This window comes from Neophocaena asiaeorientalis, unplaced genomic scaffold (assembly GCF_003031525.2).
Source record: "Neophocaena asiaeorientalis asiaeorientalis breed wild unplaced genomic scaffold, Neophocaena_asiaeorientalis_V1.1 scaffold254, whole genome shotgun sequence".
NCBI classification, from domain to species: domain Eukaryota; kingdom Metazoa; phylum Chordata; class Mammalia; order Artiodactyla; family Phocoenidae; genus Neophocaena; species Neophocaena asiaeorientalis.
The window spans coordinates 639,970-657,680 of record NW_020174705.1 but is presented as its reverse complement, the minus strand read 5'-3'; the positions used below and the strand labels follow the sequence as shown (position 1 = coordinate 657,680).

The 17,711-nt window shown below is 61.8% G+C and overlaps 2 protein-coding genes across 2 annotated transcripts in view; one reads left to right on the top strand and one right to left on the bottom strand.

Moving 5' to 3' along the window:
• Nucleotides 1–374, bottom strand: part of METRN (meteorin, glial cell differentiation regulator) — a 2,592-nt gene extending 2,218 nt beyond the window's left edge. The window contains 3 exon segments of the mRNA XM_024759738.1: nt 3–249; nt 251–281; nt 283–374. Coding sequence (XP_024615506.1) covers nt 3–249; nt 251–281; nt 283–374 — 370 coding nt within the window.
• Nucleotides 375–6,595: 6,221 nt separating this feature from the next.
• FBXL16 (F-box and leucine rich repeat protein 16) lies at nt 6,596–16,524 on the top strand. The gene is made up of 6 exons (XM_024759703.1): nt 6,596–6,688; nt 13,448–14,025; nt 14,759–15,267; nt 15,640–15,724; nt 16,039–16,102; nt 16,376–16,524. The coding sequence occupies exons 2-6, from the start codon at nt 13,462–13,464 to the stop codon at nt 16,522–16,524; spliced, it is 1,371 nt and encodes a 456-aa protein (XP_024615471.1). The 5' UTR covers nt 6,596–6,688; nt 13,448–13,461.
• The last annotated feature ends 1,187 nt before the right edge of the window (nt 16,525–17,711 follow it).

The window sequence follows — 17,711 nt, the reverse complement described above, 5'->3', positions numbered from 1 at the left end:
CCGCCCACCCAGCAGGGAGCCTGGAAGCTGCCGGGAGGCAGTGGGCGGGCCGAGCAGCCAATCGCGCCGCGGTGCCCGAACTTTCCACCAATTGCAGCGGCGCTCTCGGGGGTGGGCGGACCAGCCCGTGGCCCAGGAGGCGCTGGGGAGGGGGCTCTACGGCCGGACGTGTTCAGTGTCACCTCCTCGAGATACCCCGCTAATTCCCCCGCCAACCCCCGCCTCCAGCCTCGCCTTGCTTGCAGTCCTTGGTCGGGCCACTGTCCTCCAAGCCCTTGGCCAGGGTGGGGGTGGTGCCCACTGGAACCTCTGGGGGAGGGGAGTTCATCTGGGTGGCTCTCTCCAAGACTGGTACCTAGGCTTCCATCCCCCATCTCTCCCTAACCTGACCCTGGTGACTTCCCACAGGCCACGTGGTAACCCAGCGATGAGAGTCCAGGCACTGGGGCTGCAGGCACCGTGGAAAAGCAGGAACAAGGACAGCCCTGAGCCCCAGAATCAAGCCCCTAGTAGGTCGGGACAAGCTGAAACGAGGCCCACTCTCATAGAGGAAACCCCGCCCCCAATGCCAATGTGTAGGCTAGGGAGGAGGTGGGGAGTAGGTTGTCAGATGGGGACTGGAGAGAATGCCAGACAATGGGGAGGAGCAGACAGCCTTGGCCAAGGCCCTGAGGTGTGGACCCGGTGGATGGGACCCAAGAGCCTGGTGAAACCGTGGGGTCAGATTACAGAGGCCTTAGGCACAAACCCAGGACTCCAACCTCACACTGGAACCCTTGAGATCACTGAAAGCTTTAGCTGACATAGACTCTCTGCCGCCTGTGGGTGTGAAGGGTTTTGTTTTTGTTTTTGTTTTGGCTGTATTTGGGTCTTTGTTGCTGTGCGCGGGTTTTCTCTAGTTGCAGCGAGCGGGAGCTACTTTTCATTGTGGTGGCGGGCTTCTCTTGTTGCAGAACACAGGCTCTAGGCACGTGGGTTTCAGTTGTGGCACACGAGCTCAGTAGTTGTGGCTCGCGGGCTCTAGAGTGCAGGCTCAGTAGTTGTGGCACACAGGCTTAGTTGCTCCGTGGCACGTGGGATCTTCCCTAACCAGGGCTTAAACCCGTGTCCCCTGCATTGGTAGGCGGATTCTTAACCACTGCGCCACCAGGGAAGCCCGGGTGTGAAGTCTTTACCCCACTGTCCCCCCACCCCAGCCCTCCTGCTGCCCTGGGCCAGAAGTGCAGGCTGACAGATGAAGGCAGATGGCGCCAAGGGGAAGGGGGGCATTGGAGCCGCTGCCAGACTGAGCATACCACTGCCCCCTCCCCTGGCTTCAGGGCCCTTCAGGGCCAAAGAGGGGCAAGGCATCCTCAGGGCTCAGCTGGCCCCTTGCCCTGGGCAAGGTGCGGTGGGAACCAGCCATCAATCACGATAGCCCAAAGGTGGACACAAGCCAAGTATCCATTGACAGATGATGGGTAGACAAAATGGGGTCTATCCATACCGTGGAATATTATTCTGGTTAAAAAGGAAGGAAATTCTGCCACATGCTACAACATGGATGAACCTAGAAGACATTATGTTCAGTGAAATAAGCCAATCACAAAAGGACAAATATAAGTCTATTCCTTTGAAGTACCTAAAATAGCCAAATTCATAGAGAAAAATTAGAATGAAGGTTGCAGGGGCAGGGGGACGGGGAGTTGGTGTTTAATGGGGACCGAGTGTTCAGTCTGGGAGGCTGAAAACGTTCTGGGGATGGTGGTGACGGCTGCACATCATTGTGGCTGTACTCGACACTCCTGCACGCTTAGACATGGTTAAGGTGGTAAGGTTTATGTGTACTTTACCCAATTACAAATTTAAAAAGGGGTACAGGGCTTCCCTGGTGGCGCAGTGGTTGAGAGTCCGCCAGCCGAGGCAGGGGACATGGGTTCGTGCCCTGGTCTGGGAGGATCCCACATGCCACGGAGCAGCTAGGCCCGTGAGCCATGGCCGCTGAGCCTGCGCGTCCAGGAGCCTGTGCTCCGCAACGGGAGAGGCCACAGCAGTGAGAGGCCCGCGTACTGCAAAAAAAAAAAAAAAAAAAAAATTTTTTAAAAAAAAAAAAAAAAAAAAAAAAAAAAGGGGTACACAGGGCCTGGCACTGGGCACACAGAAGGCAAAAGAGGCCCCACTAGAAGGAAGGGGGCGGGCACCCCCGTCAGCTGCCCTTGCTGAGACAGTGGCTCCACTTCTGGCCGGTCACTGGGGCCCTGACTGCCCTTGCACAGGCCTGGGAGGCGGACAGTGGGCTCCAGGCGCCCTCTTGTGGCAGTGTGAGGAGTCAGCCTCAGACCCACCTCCCACCAGTCTGGGGCCCCTGGCTCCCCACCCTCCTCCTCCCCCGGAAAATGGGCTAGTGTCCGTGGGTGCCTGGAAGGGGTTCCTAAAGGGTGACCTAGTCTGGAAAGGACTGAGCTGTGGCCCCCTCAACACCAGGCTTCCCCCGCCTCCTGCCGCAGCTGATTCTTCAAGGGGCCCAGTGGTGATGCTGTCACCCACAGAAGACCACAGAAGGCTGCCTCTCCTCACAGCTCCTGGCCCCACGCCCTGTGGGTGCTTCCCTGAAGCACCCAGTGTCATAAGCCATCGGAGGTCTGCCACCCACAAGACAGGGCGCCCAGGAGGCCACGCCTGGCCTTGCTTGCTGCTGGTGCAGGAGCAGACATGCTCAGTAAATAACCTGGAGAGTGAGTGCATGGATCGATGAATGATACCCCAAATCTCAGGTAACTCCCTCAACATCTGTGCTCGGTTTGGAGGCTCCTTCATGTGCCCCCAGCTCCAGACCCTTCGGTGCCCCGACCCTCCAAAATGGGCCTCTCTGCATTTCCACTCAAAACCCAAGTCCTGGCAGAGGACTGGAGCAGATGCTGGGACAAGGAGCAGTCCAAGTGAGCCCTGCCCTCCAGCAGGGGAGGCAACCCCACAGGGTAAGGGGCACCAGGTGAGGAGCACATGTGACCGAGGGGGGCGCTGGGCTGGTCCCCGGCCTGTGGGAGCAACACAAAGGCCAGACAGAGGCAATGGGGGTGGAGGGATGGGAAGAGTGCCCCAGGTCTGGATGGAGCTTAGGGCCAACCAGGGACAGGAGGCTGGCCAGTGGGAGGTGGAACTTGGCTTCGAGGGGACAGTGAGCCTAGCTCTTGAGGAAATGGTGAGAAAGCCCAAAAGGGTCAAGTTCTCCCAATTGCCCAAGACTTCCCACTTGGGCTCCCATTTCAGCAGAAGTGGGGGAGAGGGAAAGATGGGGGCTAAGCAGAGGCCAGCTCAGCCTTGCCCCGAGCTGAGTCTGTGGCCACCCAGACCCCTGCAGCCAGGACCTCTTGAATGTGTGCTCTAGTTGGCCCAGGGCAGGGCACTGCACCCCTTGCGGGGGCTGGGAGCATGGGAGCAAAGGACAACGGGGACAGTTCCCACAACTGACAGCCAAGGGGTGCCAGGAAGCTGCCACCAAGTGACACACTCCAGTGGTGCCCACCATGAACACTGGCCTGGAATGCTCCTGACCAGCCTGACCTAGGGAGCCCTAGGGTGCTGGAGTGACCAGCCCTCCCAGAGACCCCATCAGGGAGACAGTCATGTCTGCCAACTCTTCCGGGCAGCCTGAGCTGGTTCCACTTCACCTGCACACACCCCCACCTCCACTCCCAGGTGGAATCGGGCCTTGCCCACCTATGAGCCTGTACCTTGGGACACATGACAAGTTTCCTCCCTTGATGAGAAATCCACCCCCCTCCCCGCCCCACATACACCTTGCATCTTCTCTAGGAGCCAAAAACGCAGCTGCAGACTGATTTGCAGCTGAGCTAAAAATAACTGCCAGGCTCCAGCCAGGGCCCGGGAAAATATCCCATTGCTAGGAGACGTTACTGGGAGACCGCCATTGCTAGGCAACAGGGTTGCCATGGTGACAGCTGGGCCCTGAGTCATCCTCAGCCCCGGCTGCTCCACCCCCCTGCCCCTGGTGAGTCGGGCCTGCGTCCCAGGAGGAGGGAAGGCAGGAAGCAGAAGCTAGAAGCAGCAGAGAGGCCTGCTGCCCACCGCCCGCCACCCACAGCTGCCAGGGCCACCCCACGCTGCGAGATTCTCACTTCTGTGGGTGCCCATCTGGCTTCGGTGGTGAGGACTGGCAAACACACTTGTGGCCTTCCCACCCCACATGGTTCCCTCCCCAGGCACTCTCGGGGCTCCTGCCTCTGGGTGGGAAGCAGAGGCAGTGAGGGGCCCAGTGTCCATGTGGCCCCACAGCTTCAGAGCAGGAAGCTTCAGAGCCGGCCTAATCACTAGGGAGCACGAGGCTCTCGCCACCTGTGCTGCACTAGGATCTTCAGGGCAACCCCTTGGACCCCAGACTCATTTCCCAGGCGGGGAACTACTTGCCTGAGGCCCCATCCACAGCGGGAAGATTTGGGCCCAGGCATGTGGTTCCAGGGCACACATATCACCCCAGAACTCCCAAGGAAAGGCCTGAGGACCTCCTGTGAGGAGCTTCAGGGAGTTTTAGAGCCACTGCCCCAGGCCTCCAGAGCCATGAGGGTGACCTCCATGGTAAGAAGCCCCATTCCCTGATGTGACAGTGGCTCCCTCTCTCATAGCCTTCCAAGGTCTCAGATCCTCACCCCCTTATGCTCCAGAGCTGGAAAGCCCCAGCTGCCTGGACTGGGGAGACTCCTCCATGCCTAGGCATCAAGACAAGGGGTGCTCCAGTTGAGGGGTGAAGGTACTCCAAGTGAGGGGATGCTCCAGGTGAGGGGATGCTCCAGATGAGGGGTGCTCCAGGTGAGGGGATGATCTGGGTGAGGGACATGGTGCCCTCCTGGCCCTGGAGGGAGGCCAGTGTAGCTGAGACTCCAAGAGCAAGGGGCCAGGTACAGGGCAAGGCTGTGGGCTGGCAGTGCCAGAGACTCAGGGCTTTGCAGGCTTCAGCAAAGAGCAGAGGGAGCCCTGGGAGCATGGGGACCACATCCGCACTGTAAAGTGACCCCCTGCACCTGGGAGAACAGGTGGGGGCAGAGGCGAGCAGGGCACAGGTGTTCAGGAGGCCCCCACAGAGTATGCATGTCCCTCTGAGCAAGAGCTCTTTGCTCAGATTCTCCCAAGGCAGGTGGCCTCTCGGGCCCCTTTGAGGGCATAACTTGCTCTCTGCCTGGGGCCCTGGCACTGCTGAGGGGCAAGAGCCCCTCAAAGTGCAAAGTGAAGTCCTGCCTACCAGTCAGGGCACTGTCCACATCGGAGTCCATGCCGACCCACGCATGCTCTCATGGGGTGGAGGCTGAGCACACACTGGACGTTACCCGATGGGTCAGACAGCACTCTCCCGGTCACCCCGAAGTCTTCACGCACCCCCTGCCTGTCCCACCAAGCCTCCCCCTTTGATCAGTGTCAGCAGGATGGTGACTCTTCAGTCCCTGCCACACAGAAGAGCTGCCTTCACCCCCACCAGCGTCCCACACACAGCCAGAGTGGCACCCCCCAAAGCAGCCAGGGACAGGCCAGGCTGCTCCCCCTCCACTGCCCTCACCTGGCACCAGCCCCACTGGTCCCGCTTCCTGTCAAAATGTTGCAAACGACAGCTAGTTTCATTTTCTGTTAAGGCTCTGGGGGGGGGGGGGGCTGCCTCTCTGCCCTGAGGCTCTTTCCCTGGTGTGAAAACCCAGCTTTGCTCTCCCTGCACCTGGTCCTTCTGCCTTCTCCACTCCCAGGAGGTCCCAGGATGGGCAATATTAGCCTCTGTCCTCTGCCCTGAGCCTGCTGGGAGGCCTGGCATCCCCAGTGGCCCAGACAGAGCCCTCCACACCCTCCCGCCAGACCCCACTGCCCCCCACCCAGCCTGCCCTATAAAGCTGCCACCACCGAGGCCTCCAACCCATTCCAGAGGGAACTTGCCTGGCTCCTTAGGCCTCAGGACCTTTGCACAACCCTTCCTGAACAACTTCATCTGCCCTCTCACCCTTGGGGCACTCAGTTTAAGCGTCTTGTTCTCAGGAGCCCCACTCCCACCACCAACCTCGCGCGGTCACCATCACGTGACCCTCTTGAACGTTCACCGCACTCGTCACTCTCTGAAATGATCTACTGGTCTCTTGTTTCTCGGCTCTGCGGGTGTGCAACTGCGCTCCTCACTGAGGGAGGTTCCTGGGCCTGGCACCCCGCAGGTGCGCGGGAGATGCGAGGGCCGCTCAGGGGGCCTGGCCACCGGCTCCGCAAGAGGGGCCAGGAGGGGTAGGGTCGGACGGCCGGCGCCCAAGAGCTCGAGTCCTCTCCGCCCCTCAGGATTCGGGGTCCCCACAGCTCCGCAAAAGGCAGGGCTCGCTCCACCTGAGGGCGGGGAGGAGGGCAGAGGAGGAGGGCGGGGAGGAGGAGGGCGAGGGGAGGGAGGAGGCGACCGCCCGGCTCCCTGCAAAGCGGCCTTATTTATCTGGGCACAGCCTCAGCCTCCCTGGTGGGAGGCTCGGGGCGGCCGATCCTCTCCCACCCGGGAGCTCTTCTTCGAGGCGCGGCAGAGGGGGCCCGGCCAGGCCGGGCGCGGGGCGCGGCCGGGCCCTGCCTGCCAGACCAGCACCTCGGCCGCCTCCCCGCTTCGCCGGTGCCCATGCCGGGCTCCCCATGACTGGAGGACGCCCGGTGGACAGCGTGGCATGAGCCAGGAGCCCGGGCCCAGGTAAGGTGTGTGTGCCGGGCCAGGCTTACAGGGCGGGTAGGGGGCCAGGCCACAACACCGCGGAGGCCACAATGAGGACGACGCGGGGAGGGGGCTTGGGACAGCGTCGCCGCCACCCCCGGAGGGCTTACGTAACCGCAGCCCCTTCCCTGGCTGCTGCAGCTGGGCCTCCAGCCCTGCCAGGCCTTCCCGCAGCCCTTCACCCCAGTGGCTGGCCTGGTCGAGGCCCGATCCCCATGGCAACTGGACCAAGGCTGGGGGTCGGTGCCACTGTGCTGTGCCCCTGTGGAAGCCGAATTGCAGGACCCCAGTTGGGTTGGCTGGGTGAGGTCCTGGACCCCACTGCACTCTGGGCTCCCTACCTCAGCACCATTAGCCCCTGCCCCTGTGAGACAGGTGTTATATACAATTACACTCCAGGAGGAGCTTGTGAACGTGTGGCCTGGTGGCTGATCTGCCTCTGGACACCTGAACCTGGCCCTGTTTGGAGCTGCCACAGTGGGAAGATGAGGCGAAGGGAGGGGGCTGGCCACGTGCCTGGCTCTGGAGGAGGGGTTGGGCGATGTCCAAGGCTGAAGGGCCCCAGAAGGAGAACTGGGCACCCTGAGACTGCTGGGGGAGGGTCTTGTCCTTCTGGGAGTTTGAGTGGGTGGGGAGAGTCCCCACCCATGACCCCAGAAGGAGAGAAGGCCTGGCTGTTGGAGCCCAGTGGCCACTCCTCCAGCCCCTCCCGGCCTCTGCACAGGAAGCCTTCCCTCCACGAAGAGGGCAGATGGCGGATGCTGCTTCACCTGCCGCCTCCGAGGGCCCACTGGCCAGGGTCCACTCAGGCCTCCCTGGGGCCGCGTGGGGCATGGGGCCCTTTCTTCCAGCAGACTCCTTTGAGAGATCCTGGACAGCAGCCTTGGAGCAGAAGGCCTGAGCTAGCTCAGGATCCTGAGAGGTTTGGGGTCCCCCAGGCCAGGGCAGAGGCCTGATGGAGACCCACTGGCTTGGCAGGAGGTGGCCATAGGGCTAGACCGAGTGCTATCTGGAGAGGAGGGAAATTCAAGCCCCAGTCATAAACACTGGCAGAGCAGGGAGGGCTGTTCAGCTCTCAGGGACCCCAGGATTCATCTGGCCCAGTGCCTGCCACGTTCACAGCCTGGCCTGGCTCCCCCACCTCTACCACCCCTCGCCTTGGGAGGCCTATGGGCACCTCTAACGCTGGGGAGGTTCATGGGACAGATGCCACCCTGCAGCTCACACCCGCTTCCAGGGCACTTGCATGAGTCCTGTTGCCCACTGCTCAAAAGGAAACAAGTGGCCCCGAGGTCAGGGCACCTGGGACACTCAAGACAGCTGGGCCTCAGGCAGGCCTTCTCAGCCAGGGAGACACCTCACCTAGAGGTCGGGGAAGGGGTTCCTTGGCTGGCACTGTCAGCTCTCCACAGCCCCCATCTTGTCACATGTGGGAGCTTGCTGCTGTGTCTCAGAGGGCTGGCTCAGGGGAAGAGTGACGGTGGCAGCAAAGGAAGCACTATGGGGTAAGTGGGTGGCCCAGAACCTTCCTTACCAGTGGCCCGGGAGGGGCCTTAGCCAGACCAGCTGCAGAGGGTGGGCTCAGGCCACATTCCTTCCCTTGGCAGTGTTTGAGGCACTAGATGCCCCAGGCCTAGGCCCTGTGGGGCTCAGGTCCTTCAGAGCAGAGAGGCCAAGATGAGGACTGAAGCCCAACACCCACCCCCGAGGCACCCAGCCCCACATGGCTGAGCTGCCCTGAGTTCGGCCTCAGGACTTGGTCTGCTGAGCACCGACTCAGGTCTCTCCTGAGGCCCACGTGCTCCCTTCCCAGAGCCCCCAGTGCACGGGTGGGGCAGCCCGCACCCCAGAAGCATCTCCGAGCTGGGGGCGGGAGGGGAGCGCTGCTGCTAGGACGTGTGCAAAGTGGCAGGGATGTGAATGTGCCTGAGTCGCAGGGCTCGTCATGGAATTTGTCAGCCTGCGCTGTGTCCCCACTCCCAAACTACCCTAGTTGTCACCCCAGCCCCTGAGGCCAGCACTGCAGATCGACCTGATGTGAGTTTTCCTGGCTACCGATGCCCTGCCCAGCTCCATGGTCTTCAGCTAGCAGGGAGAACTGGTCAGTGCAGGTTCTACTGGGGCCGGGCCCTCCAGCATCCAGGGCACACTACATTACATGGGGGCATCAGGGATGGAGGAAGAGACCTCTGAGCTTAGGGCCATGAGGAGTGGGGGGTTCCCTGGGCATGAGCAGTCTAAAAGAAGCGTGTCCCAGTGGTTGACATCAGCTTGCAGCCTCTGGAAGGGGCACAGGGGCATGACAGGGCCACGCGGGGAGAGACCCCAGCGGAGGGACCCAGGCTGGGAGGGCACAGGGACTGAAGCAGAACAGAGCAGAGAAAGGAGGCAGCAGCAGGCTGGTGGGGGCCCAGGACTGTCCTCTGGACCACCATGCCGGGCCTGAGTCTTGGGGTCAAATCCCAGCTTTGTACAACTTCTGAAAATTCACTCTCTGAGCCTCTCTCTCCCCACTTGTGGTCAGGCAGTGTTTGATGGGCTCAGACTAGCAGTGGGCGGGAGGGGGGGCACATGGTGCTGGGAAGAGCAGAGCAGGACCAGGCTTCCCTCCCTTCTGGTGCTTCCTGTCCCCTGCCCCCTGGGTCTGGCCAGATTATGGGGAACAGGCAGCCAGCTTCTTTAACTCTGCAGCTCTCAAGGCAGGGGCGGGGGGGGACTCAGTCAAAAAGGAAACATGAGCCGTCCTCTTCCCAAAGGTCTGAATAACGGCAAGGCCCACCCCAAGCCCCAGGGTCTTGGGAGCCTTCTCAGGGACTCTGGCACCAACCCCTCCCTCCCTTATGGACACTGGCCTCTGTCACCAGGACTGACAAGCTGAGCTACAGCTTTTCCACTGACTGCCTTCCATCCTGCCTCCTGGGCCTCTGTCAGCTGCACCCCTTTCCGCATGACCCTGATAAATGGACTGCCATTCTTTTCATTCAGCAAGCACTCAGAGGCCACTCAGTAGTCATGCTGTCTGTCCTCAAGGAGTCCCCAGCCAAGGAGAGGCAGACAGATAGACAGTGATGATAATCCATGTGATGGCGGAGACTCTCGTTATGCTTTCTCAGTGCTGGGGGTCCCCCAGGGAGAGGCAGGGGCAGTGCTCACACTGAAGGATGGAAGAGAAGGAGCTGGCAGGGTTACGGAGCAGGGAGGCCTACTGAGCAAGCAGGGGGGCCAGCACGTGCCCAGGCAGAGAGGGGAGGTGAGGAGGAATGCAGGACAGAGGGTCTGGCTGAACTGTAGGGTCAGGACGAAAAGGGGCTAGAAGTGAGGCTGTGAGGTGGACTTGCTGAGTCTCGGGGCCCAGTGACCTGACTTGCAGGAGAGGAAGCTCCTTATGAAGCCCCAGCATGGCAATCTGCAGACCCTTAGCCTGGAAGCCACCAAGGTCTGGAGTCCTCCCGTGAGCCCCTGGGACCCCCCATGCTTCACATTCGTCTGCTGGGGAAACACAGAGGCATGGTTAGCTCTCCCAAGTGGCACCCTGATCCAGCTCTGGCTCAGGCTGATGAGGACAAGACAACTAAAGTAGTGACCATCACCTCCCTCCTTCTGGGGTGAACCCAGGACCCTCGAGCCCCTGCAGCCTATCCCAGGAGGAGGCCTCCCCCAGAACTCCACTCCACACAGAGACACAACACACCAGGGGCTGAGGCTAAGAATAGTGCAAGCCTGACCATCTTATTTTAAAAGCCTCTTTTCCTGGCGTTAGCTTCTGGTGCTTATCCCTAAAGGGGAAGTAGTCCCCAGAGGACTGGCAGCTGCCCCTGCCCCATCCTGGCAGGAAAATCCAAGCAGGTCCTCCTAGCCCCACTGGGGGCAGCGGGGGCAGGTACCAAGAAGGTGGGAGGCTCTGCAACCCGTCTGGCTGGGGGGGTGGGGCCAGGGTCAGGGCCAGGCAGAGGGGCCCTCATCCCAGCCCCCCAGGGACCTCCTGCCTAACTGGCAGGCAGACCCATTTCCAAAGTGAACAGTGAGCATTCTCCCAAAGCCCTGACCCCTGGGCTAATGTGTGGCTGTTTCTAGTTTTGAGCTAAAGAGCCAGGGCTCAGGCTGGGTGAGAGGCTTAAGGATGAGGAGCAGCTGGAGCACAGGAAGACCGTGGACAGGGCTGGGGAGCAGCAGGGCCACCTCTGTGGGAAGGCAGCTCCAACCCAGGGCATATATGGGGGGAGGGGGGGTGCTGACCAACAGGCTGACCAGTGCCTTCTGGCCGGGGATGGGGTGTGGGATGAGGGGCAGTCAGGCCTTGGACACGCCCCACAGGCTGCTGAGGGCCATCTTTGGCATGGCCCCTCCCTCCTGTGGACTCTTTTCCTTGGGCCAGTTCCACCCTGAGGTCTGGAGGGTGGGGATGGGACTGTGGGTGTATGCAAATGTGAGCTCCTGTGGGGGACGGGAAGGGAGCCCCGCAGATGCCCGGGGCATACACGTGATCCCCCCAACTCAGGCGCTCCACGTGCACACCCATGGCTGGGAGAATTTTCAACCTAAATCGGCACTGCTCTTGAGTTATTTCTCCCCTGGTGCCGCCTCCGCCGCCTCCTCCTCCGGATCTTAGCCGAGCGGGCGTCTCCTCCCCCCGCCCCACACCCCAAGCCTCCAGGGCCCCTCCCAGCTCCAGCTGAACTGGGTTTGCCGGGCCGTACCCCTCCCTACCCCACCCCGCCGCTGTCCGTGGTGGAGCGGGCCGGGACTGGCCTGGCCTGGCCTCCTAGACCGCGCGAGGCGGCTGGAGGGGCGCTGTCCATGGTGCTGCCTCCGGGCGTCAGGCCGGCCGCGCCTGCTCTGCAGACAGCCGGCGTGCCCTGCTCTGGGGACACAGAAGGTATTCAGGCTGGGGCTACCCCTCTGTACCCAGCACAAACCGCAGGAGGGAGTTGCCAGGATAGCCTCTCCACGGGCCCCAGGAGTGGGGCAGGGGCAATTGTGGGCTTCATCCTGTCCCTCCATGAGGCACTGCTGTCCCAGGATGGTCCCCTCCTATGTACTGGCATTAAGCGATATCGGGCAGCCCTCATGTCAGGCCACCCCTGCCACTGTGGGCAAACTGTACCTCCTGGAAACCTCCGGTTCCTAATCTGAAAACGGTGGTAACAGTAGTGCTTTCCTCTGTGCCCCCCACCCAGGCTGCTGTAAGGTTGAAATACACAATTATCCCAGTGGGCATTCAGCAAATGTTGTCAGGGATGTCGTGTATCAGCCAGTGTGAGGCTGCTACTATCCGGTCATAAGCTGTAGTGAAGGGGCAGCCAAGGTGTGGGAGCCTCCTCGGGGGAGGGAGGCCCTGGGGTGGACTGCCAGCCTGAAAGTTCATGGCTACCAGGGCAGAAAGGCCTTTGGACCCAAAGCTGGTTGGCAGCCATGAGGTCCACATGTTACAGTAAGACCCTTGGACCCAGCCCAGGATGCACCCCCTCCCCAGGTGTGGAATACTGGCAAGTGTTGTCCTGTCCAGGGCTTGGACGCCAGTGGAGGGTGTGGTGCTGGGAAGAGCAGGGCAGGACCACTGGCTCCCCTCCCTCCTGGGGGCTCCTGTCCGCTCACCCTTTGGCCAGCAAGCTCACTATGAGCCATGCACTGCACGTAGTCTTTGTCACATGCTGTCCTGTGGGGCAATATCGTCACTTCCCAGGCTTTGAAGTGAGGAAAGTGAGGTTTGGGGAAGGAAGTGGCTCCCCAAAGCCACATAGCCAGAGTGGGGTGAGCCACTGGGTACGCTACCTCCTCGTTGAATGTCTGAGGTGGGGATGGGCAGGAGATCTGGAATGTGGGACAGATGGTAGCGCTGTGGGGGTCCTGCTGCCCCTTCTCTCCAGGGTCGTCTGTGCCCAGTGCCCTCTGCCACCCATTCACAGCCTTGGAGGCCTGAGGAGGGGAGCTGGGGGTTGGTCTCAGCCCCCACCCTGTGGGAAGCTCCCTACACATAGCCTTCCACAGCCAGCTCAGTGTCCATGTCTTGGCTCCACCACTTACTATGACCTCAGGCAAGCAACTCATGCTGCCTCAGCCATGATTTCCTCATCTGTACAGTGGGTACAGTCATCACATCATCGTCCTCAGTGGGTTCAGTGGAGGATTAAAGAAACAGTATGTGTGCAGGGCTCACTGTGCTGGCATCACGGTAAGCACCCTGGGAAGACACCTGCCCTTTCTCTGGGTAGATTCTGAGCCACAGAACCTCCTGTAGCCACTGAGATTCTCAGAGGCTGGTATGTGAGTCTCAGATGGCTTACTCAAACCACTCCAGACAGCTACGCTGGCACCCCATAGAGGAGTGGCCAGAGAATGCCCCAAACCCTCAGTTCCCCAGCCCCTGTCCAGCAGAGGCAGGCCTGGCAGACATTGATGGTGAGCAGCAAAGGTAAAGGGAGCAGTCATGGGCGAATGTCCCTCCATCTCTGTTCTGTCATCTGTAAAATGGGAGCCATAGTACCTAGGTATCGAAAAGCTCTGTGAATGGGTGGAGGTTGAGCTCAGTGCATACAGTAGGTGCTCAAGGAGTGTCGTGGTCATGACCAGCCCTGCCTTCCTGTAACTGCTCAGTCAGGGAGGGAGGGACTTACACTCAGATCCTTTCTGTTGGGTGGTTCTGGGAATGGCATGGGAGGGGACGCCCATGGATGGAAAGGAGTCCAGTTCTGCCCTGGCAGCAGACTCACTACCCTCTCTCCTGGACCCTGTCTGCAGACCGAGCGAGGAAGATGTCGAGCCCGGGCGTCGACGGCGACCCCAAGCCTCCATGCTTGCCTCGCAATGGCCTGGTGAAGCTGCCAGGCCAGCCGAACGGCCTGGGCACAGCCAGCATCACCAAGGGCACGGCTGCTCTGGCCGGGGGCCTGTGCCCCCAGGCAGGGCTCCCCCTTGGTGGACCAGCCTTAGCCCCAGTGCCCGGGCCCCCAGTAGAGCGGCCGCCACTGGCCACAGACGAGAAGATCCTCAATGGCCTCTTCTGGTACTTCTCAGCTTGCGAGAGGTGCGTGCTGGCCCAGGTGTGCAAGGCCTGGAGGCGTGTGCTCTACCAGCCCAAGTTCTGGGCGGGCCTCACGCCTGTGCTGCATGCCAAGGAGCTCTACACAGTTCTGCCTGGAGGTGAGAAGGAGTTCGTGAACCTGCAGGGCTTCGCAGCACGTGGCTTTGAGGGTTTCTGCCTGGTCGGTGTCTCCGACCTGGACATCTGTGAGTTCATCGACAACTATGCCCTCTCCAAGAAGGGTGTCAAGGCCATGAGCCTCAAGCGCTCCACCATCACTGATGCCGGCCTGGAGGTGCGCACCACCACTGGCCCAGAAGGGCAGGGATGGGGGGCAGGGCCAGGCAGCAGCCACTCGGCACATGTTGGGGGAGTAGGAAGAAGCTTGGGCACACAAGCAGCAAAGCAGCCGAGGGTGGGGTCGGTGTCCTGAGGAGGAGTGTAGCTCTGGGGTGGGGGGAGCAGGACTGGCTACATAATTTGGGGGACCAAAAGGAAAATTCGGGTTCCTTGTTCAATGATGACTAAGAATTTCAAGACAGCAACAGCAAAGCAGTCAATTAAATGCGAGGCCATGCATGCCCAAGAAGCTCCCATTGGGTAGGGAGGATGCTGGAGGAGGTGGGAGAAACAGGGGCAAAGGTCAGAGGAGCAGCTGTGGAGGCAGCCCCTTCCCCGGGACCTGGACTCTTAACATCACATCATTAACACCTATGGCTCTGAGCACCTGCTCTGGCCAGGCCCTGGACTCCCAGGCCCCCTGTGCCCTGCCTCCTCTTTTAGATGTTGTTCAAGTGTAACGAACACACTGTAAAGTGCACTTGTCAGAATACAGCTTGATGCATGTTTACACCATATACACGCTTAAAAACACAGCTTCCTGCCCCTCGGTGGGCTCCTTCTGCTCTGTCTCCTACCATCCTCACCACGCCCTGTGGGAAGGGGCGTTTCTAGGGGAAACGTGGTAGGGTTGCACCCTGGCGAGGGGGAGGTCGGGGCCTCCTGACCCCGCGCCTGCCCGCCCTCAGGTGATGCTGGAGCAGATGCAGGGTGTGGTGCGCCTCGAGCTGTCAGGCTGCAACGACTTCACCGAAGCTGGGCTGTGGTCCAGCCTGAGCGCGCGCATCACCTCGCTGAGTGTGAGCGACTGCATCAACGTGGCCGACGACGCCATCGCGGCTATCTCTCAGCTGCTGCCCAACCTGGCTGAGCTGAGCTTGCAGGCCTACCACGTGACGGACACAGCACTGGCCTACTTCACGGCACGCCAGGGCCACAGCACGCACACACTGCGCCTGCTCTCCTGCTGGGAGATCACCAACCACGGCGTGGTCAACGTGGTGCACAGCCTGCCCAACCTCACCGCACTCAGCCTCTCTGGCTGCTCCAAGGTCACCGACGATGGTGTCGAGCTTGTGGCCGAGAACCTGCGCAAGCTACGCAGCCTCGACCTCTCGTGGTGCCCACGCATCACCGACATGGCGCTCGAGTACGTGGCCTGCGACCTGCACCGCCTGGAGGAGCTCGTGCTGGACAGGTGTGCGCGTCCCCCACCCCGGGGCCTTGGAGGGCAGGGCTGGGCGAGGCCTGCCCAACCTCTAAGCAGGGAGCCTAGTGGACTAGTGGACAGGCCTATAGCTAGAGTAGGGCTGCAGCAAGGGGGGGGGCGGGGCCCTCATAAGAGGCCTGCCTAGTGTGGGCTATAACACGAGAGCAGGGCTGAGCTATGTCCCGCCAGTAGGGAATACCACCGAGGGGTCAGGTGGGGGCGGAGCCTGGTGGGGCGGGGCTATGGAAAGGGCGGGGCATGTTGGGGCAGGAGGGGAGTTCACGACCGGGACACTTCGGGAAAAGGAGGAAGGGGTCGGGTGTTTTGAAGGTGGGCAGCCTCCTTCTGTTGCGACCACAGGTGTGTACGCATTACGGACACTGGCCTCAGCTATTTGTCCACCATGTCGTCCCTTCGCAGCCTCTACCTGCGATGGTGCTGCCAGGTATCAGCCCTCCATGCCTCCAGAGACGGGGGAGTAGGCAGGGGAGGTGGGGGGCACGGGGAAAGCCTCCACCCAGACAAGCCGCTGGCCTGCACCCAGCCCGCTCAGATCCTGTAATGAAGTCTGGGATCCCTCCACACCCAAGCGGCCGACGTAAGCAAAGCGCAAAGAGTCCGCAGGGCCTCACCGACTCCGTGGGGAACTGAGAACCCCCGTTTTGAACCCACCCCCTGACCCCTATGGCCTGACCCCAGGAGTGGGGCTCCCTCGGGGCGCGAACGGAAATAGTTAACTCGCCCCGCCTTCCCGCCCAGGTGCAGGACTTCGGGCTGAAGCACCTCCTGGCCATGAGGAGTTTGCGTCTCTTGTCTCTGGCAGGTGAGACCCCCCCACACACACACGCCGTCCTCCTGGGCAGTGACCACCCACCCCCATTAGTCCGACTCCGCCAGCCCTGCCGGGTCCCCTGTGCAGACCCATACCTGGTGCTGACTCGCTGCGTCCCAAGTCCCAGTCAGAAGGCGGAGACGCCGGGCAAAGTTTAGCCCGGCCTGGTCCTGCCCGGCCCCCGAGCTCCCTCCCCCAGCCCCGCCCTCCGGAGCCCTCGGGCCGCGCCCACTGAGCCGTCGCCCCGCCTCCCGCCCGACGCAGGCTGCCCGCTGCTGACCGCCACCGGGCTGTCGGGCCTGGTGCAGCTGCAGGAGCTGGAGGAGCTGGAGCTGACCAACTGCCCTGGGGCTACCCCCGAGCTCTTCAAGTACTTTTCGCAGCACCTGCCCCGCTGCCTCGTCGTCGAGTAGCGCAGGGCCTCCCCGCCTCTCGGCCCCTCGCTCTCCTCCCGGCCCCGCCTCGAGCAGGGAGGGCGGTGGGCGGGCCAGCCCCGCGCACGCACGCACGCTCGGGGAATTTGTGCATGCCCCTCGCACCCGCAACTGCACGCCCGCCCTCCACCACGCCACAGCCGCAGCCATCCTTTGCCCGCCCGCTGGGTGCGGGGGGCTGGGGCTCGGTCCTGCGGGCGCTTTGAGCTCGCCAAACGGCCGCCCCTACCGCCTTCCCCGCCACACCCCGCTCTGTCTCCCCGCTGTCCCCGCAACCCCTGGCAGGGCCCAGGGGGATTGAGGGGAGCTGGGTCCCCTCAAGACACAGGGGCCCGGAAGAGACCCCAGGGCTTCCCGCATTTTCCACTGCACCGCGCCTGGAGCCCTCCGAGGGGTGCGAGGGGAAACAGGCCGCCGCCAAAGCCATGGCCCGACCAGGAGCCCAAGTCCCACCCACCCTTCCCCCACCTCATACCAGCCTGACCCCAGCGACCTCCCCTCTTCTTTGCCGCTGTGTGAGACAGGCCGTGCTCGCCCCACCCCCATACACAGGCCTAAGGTCCTTGGGCCCTGGCCAGGCTAGGGCAGAATTGGATTAGGAGAGGGACCGCTGGGCTGACAGTGACCCTGGCATAATCAACATTAGCCCAGCTGGCTCCAGTCCACCTCACCCCAGGGGTGGTAGAGCTACCTTGAGAGACCTGAAGCTGGAGCGACCATCTGGGCCTGCAGGCCTTGGGAGCAGTCCTGGCTGGACCCTGCCCCGCAGCCCCTGTAGCCAGCTGGGCCCAGGCCCCTCAGCATCACACTTCACCCAGGGCAGGTATCCGTCAGGTGGAAGCTGGGAAAGGGGGCCCCAGCCAGCGGCTCCGATCTTCCAGTGGCCAGCTCACCCTCAACACCCAAAGGAGGGAGGGCTCCTTTCTAGCCTCACACCACTCCCCAGCTTCCCAAACTTCTACTTGCCCACATGGGTTCACCGTGTTCTGTCCAATCCCAAGATATTGGGAGGTCCCGGGGGTGCTGGCACATCTTGGCAATTACTGAGGAGGGGGCTGGGACCCCTTTCCATCCCAACCTTGAGCCCCAGGATATACAGCACCCACATCCAATCTTGGGACACTCCCCCCACCCCCCATCCGGTTGGAAGAGAGTAACCAGTTTCC

What these genes read in the sequence shown, in the direction of transcription:
- FBXL16 (XM_024759703.1), top strand. Translation starts at nt 13,462, where the DNA reads ATGTCGAGCCCGGGCGTCGACGGCGACCCCAAGCCTCCATGCTTGCCT. An exon ending in GAGGAGCTCGTGCTGGACAG is followed by an intron (nt 15,268 to 15,639) that starts GTGTGCGCGTCC and finishes TTGCGACCACAG; the next exon opens with GTGTGTACGCATTACGGACA. An exon ending in GCGTCTCTTGTCTCTGGCAG is followed by an intron (nt 16,103 to 16,375) that starts GTGAGACCCCCC and finishes CGCCCGACGCAG; the next exon opens with GCTGCCCGCTGCTGACCGCC.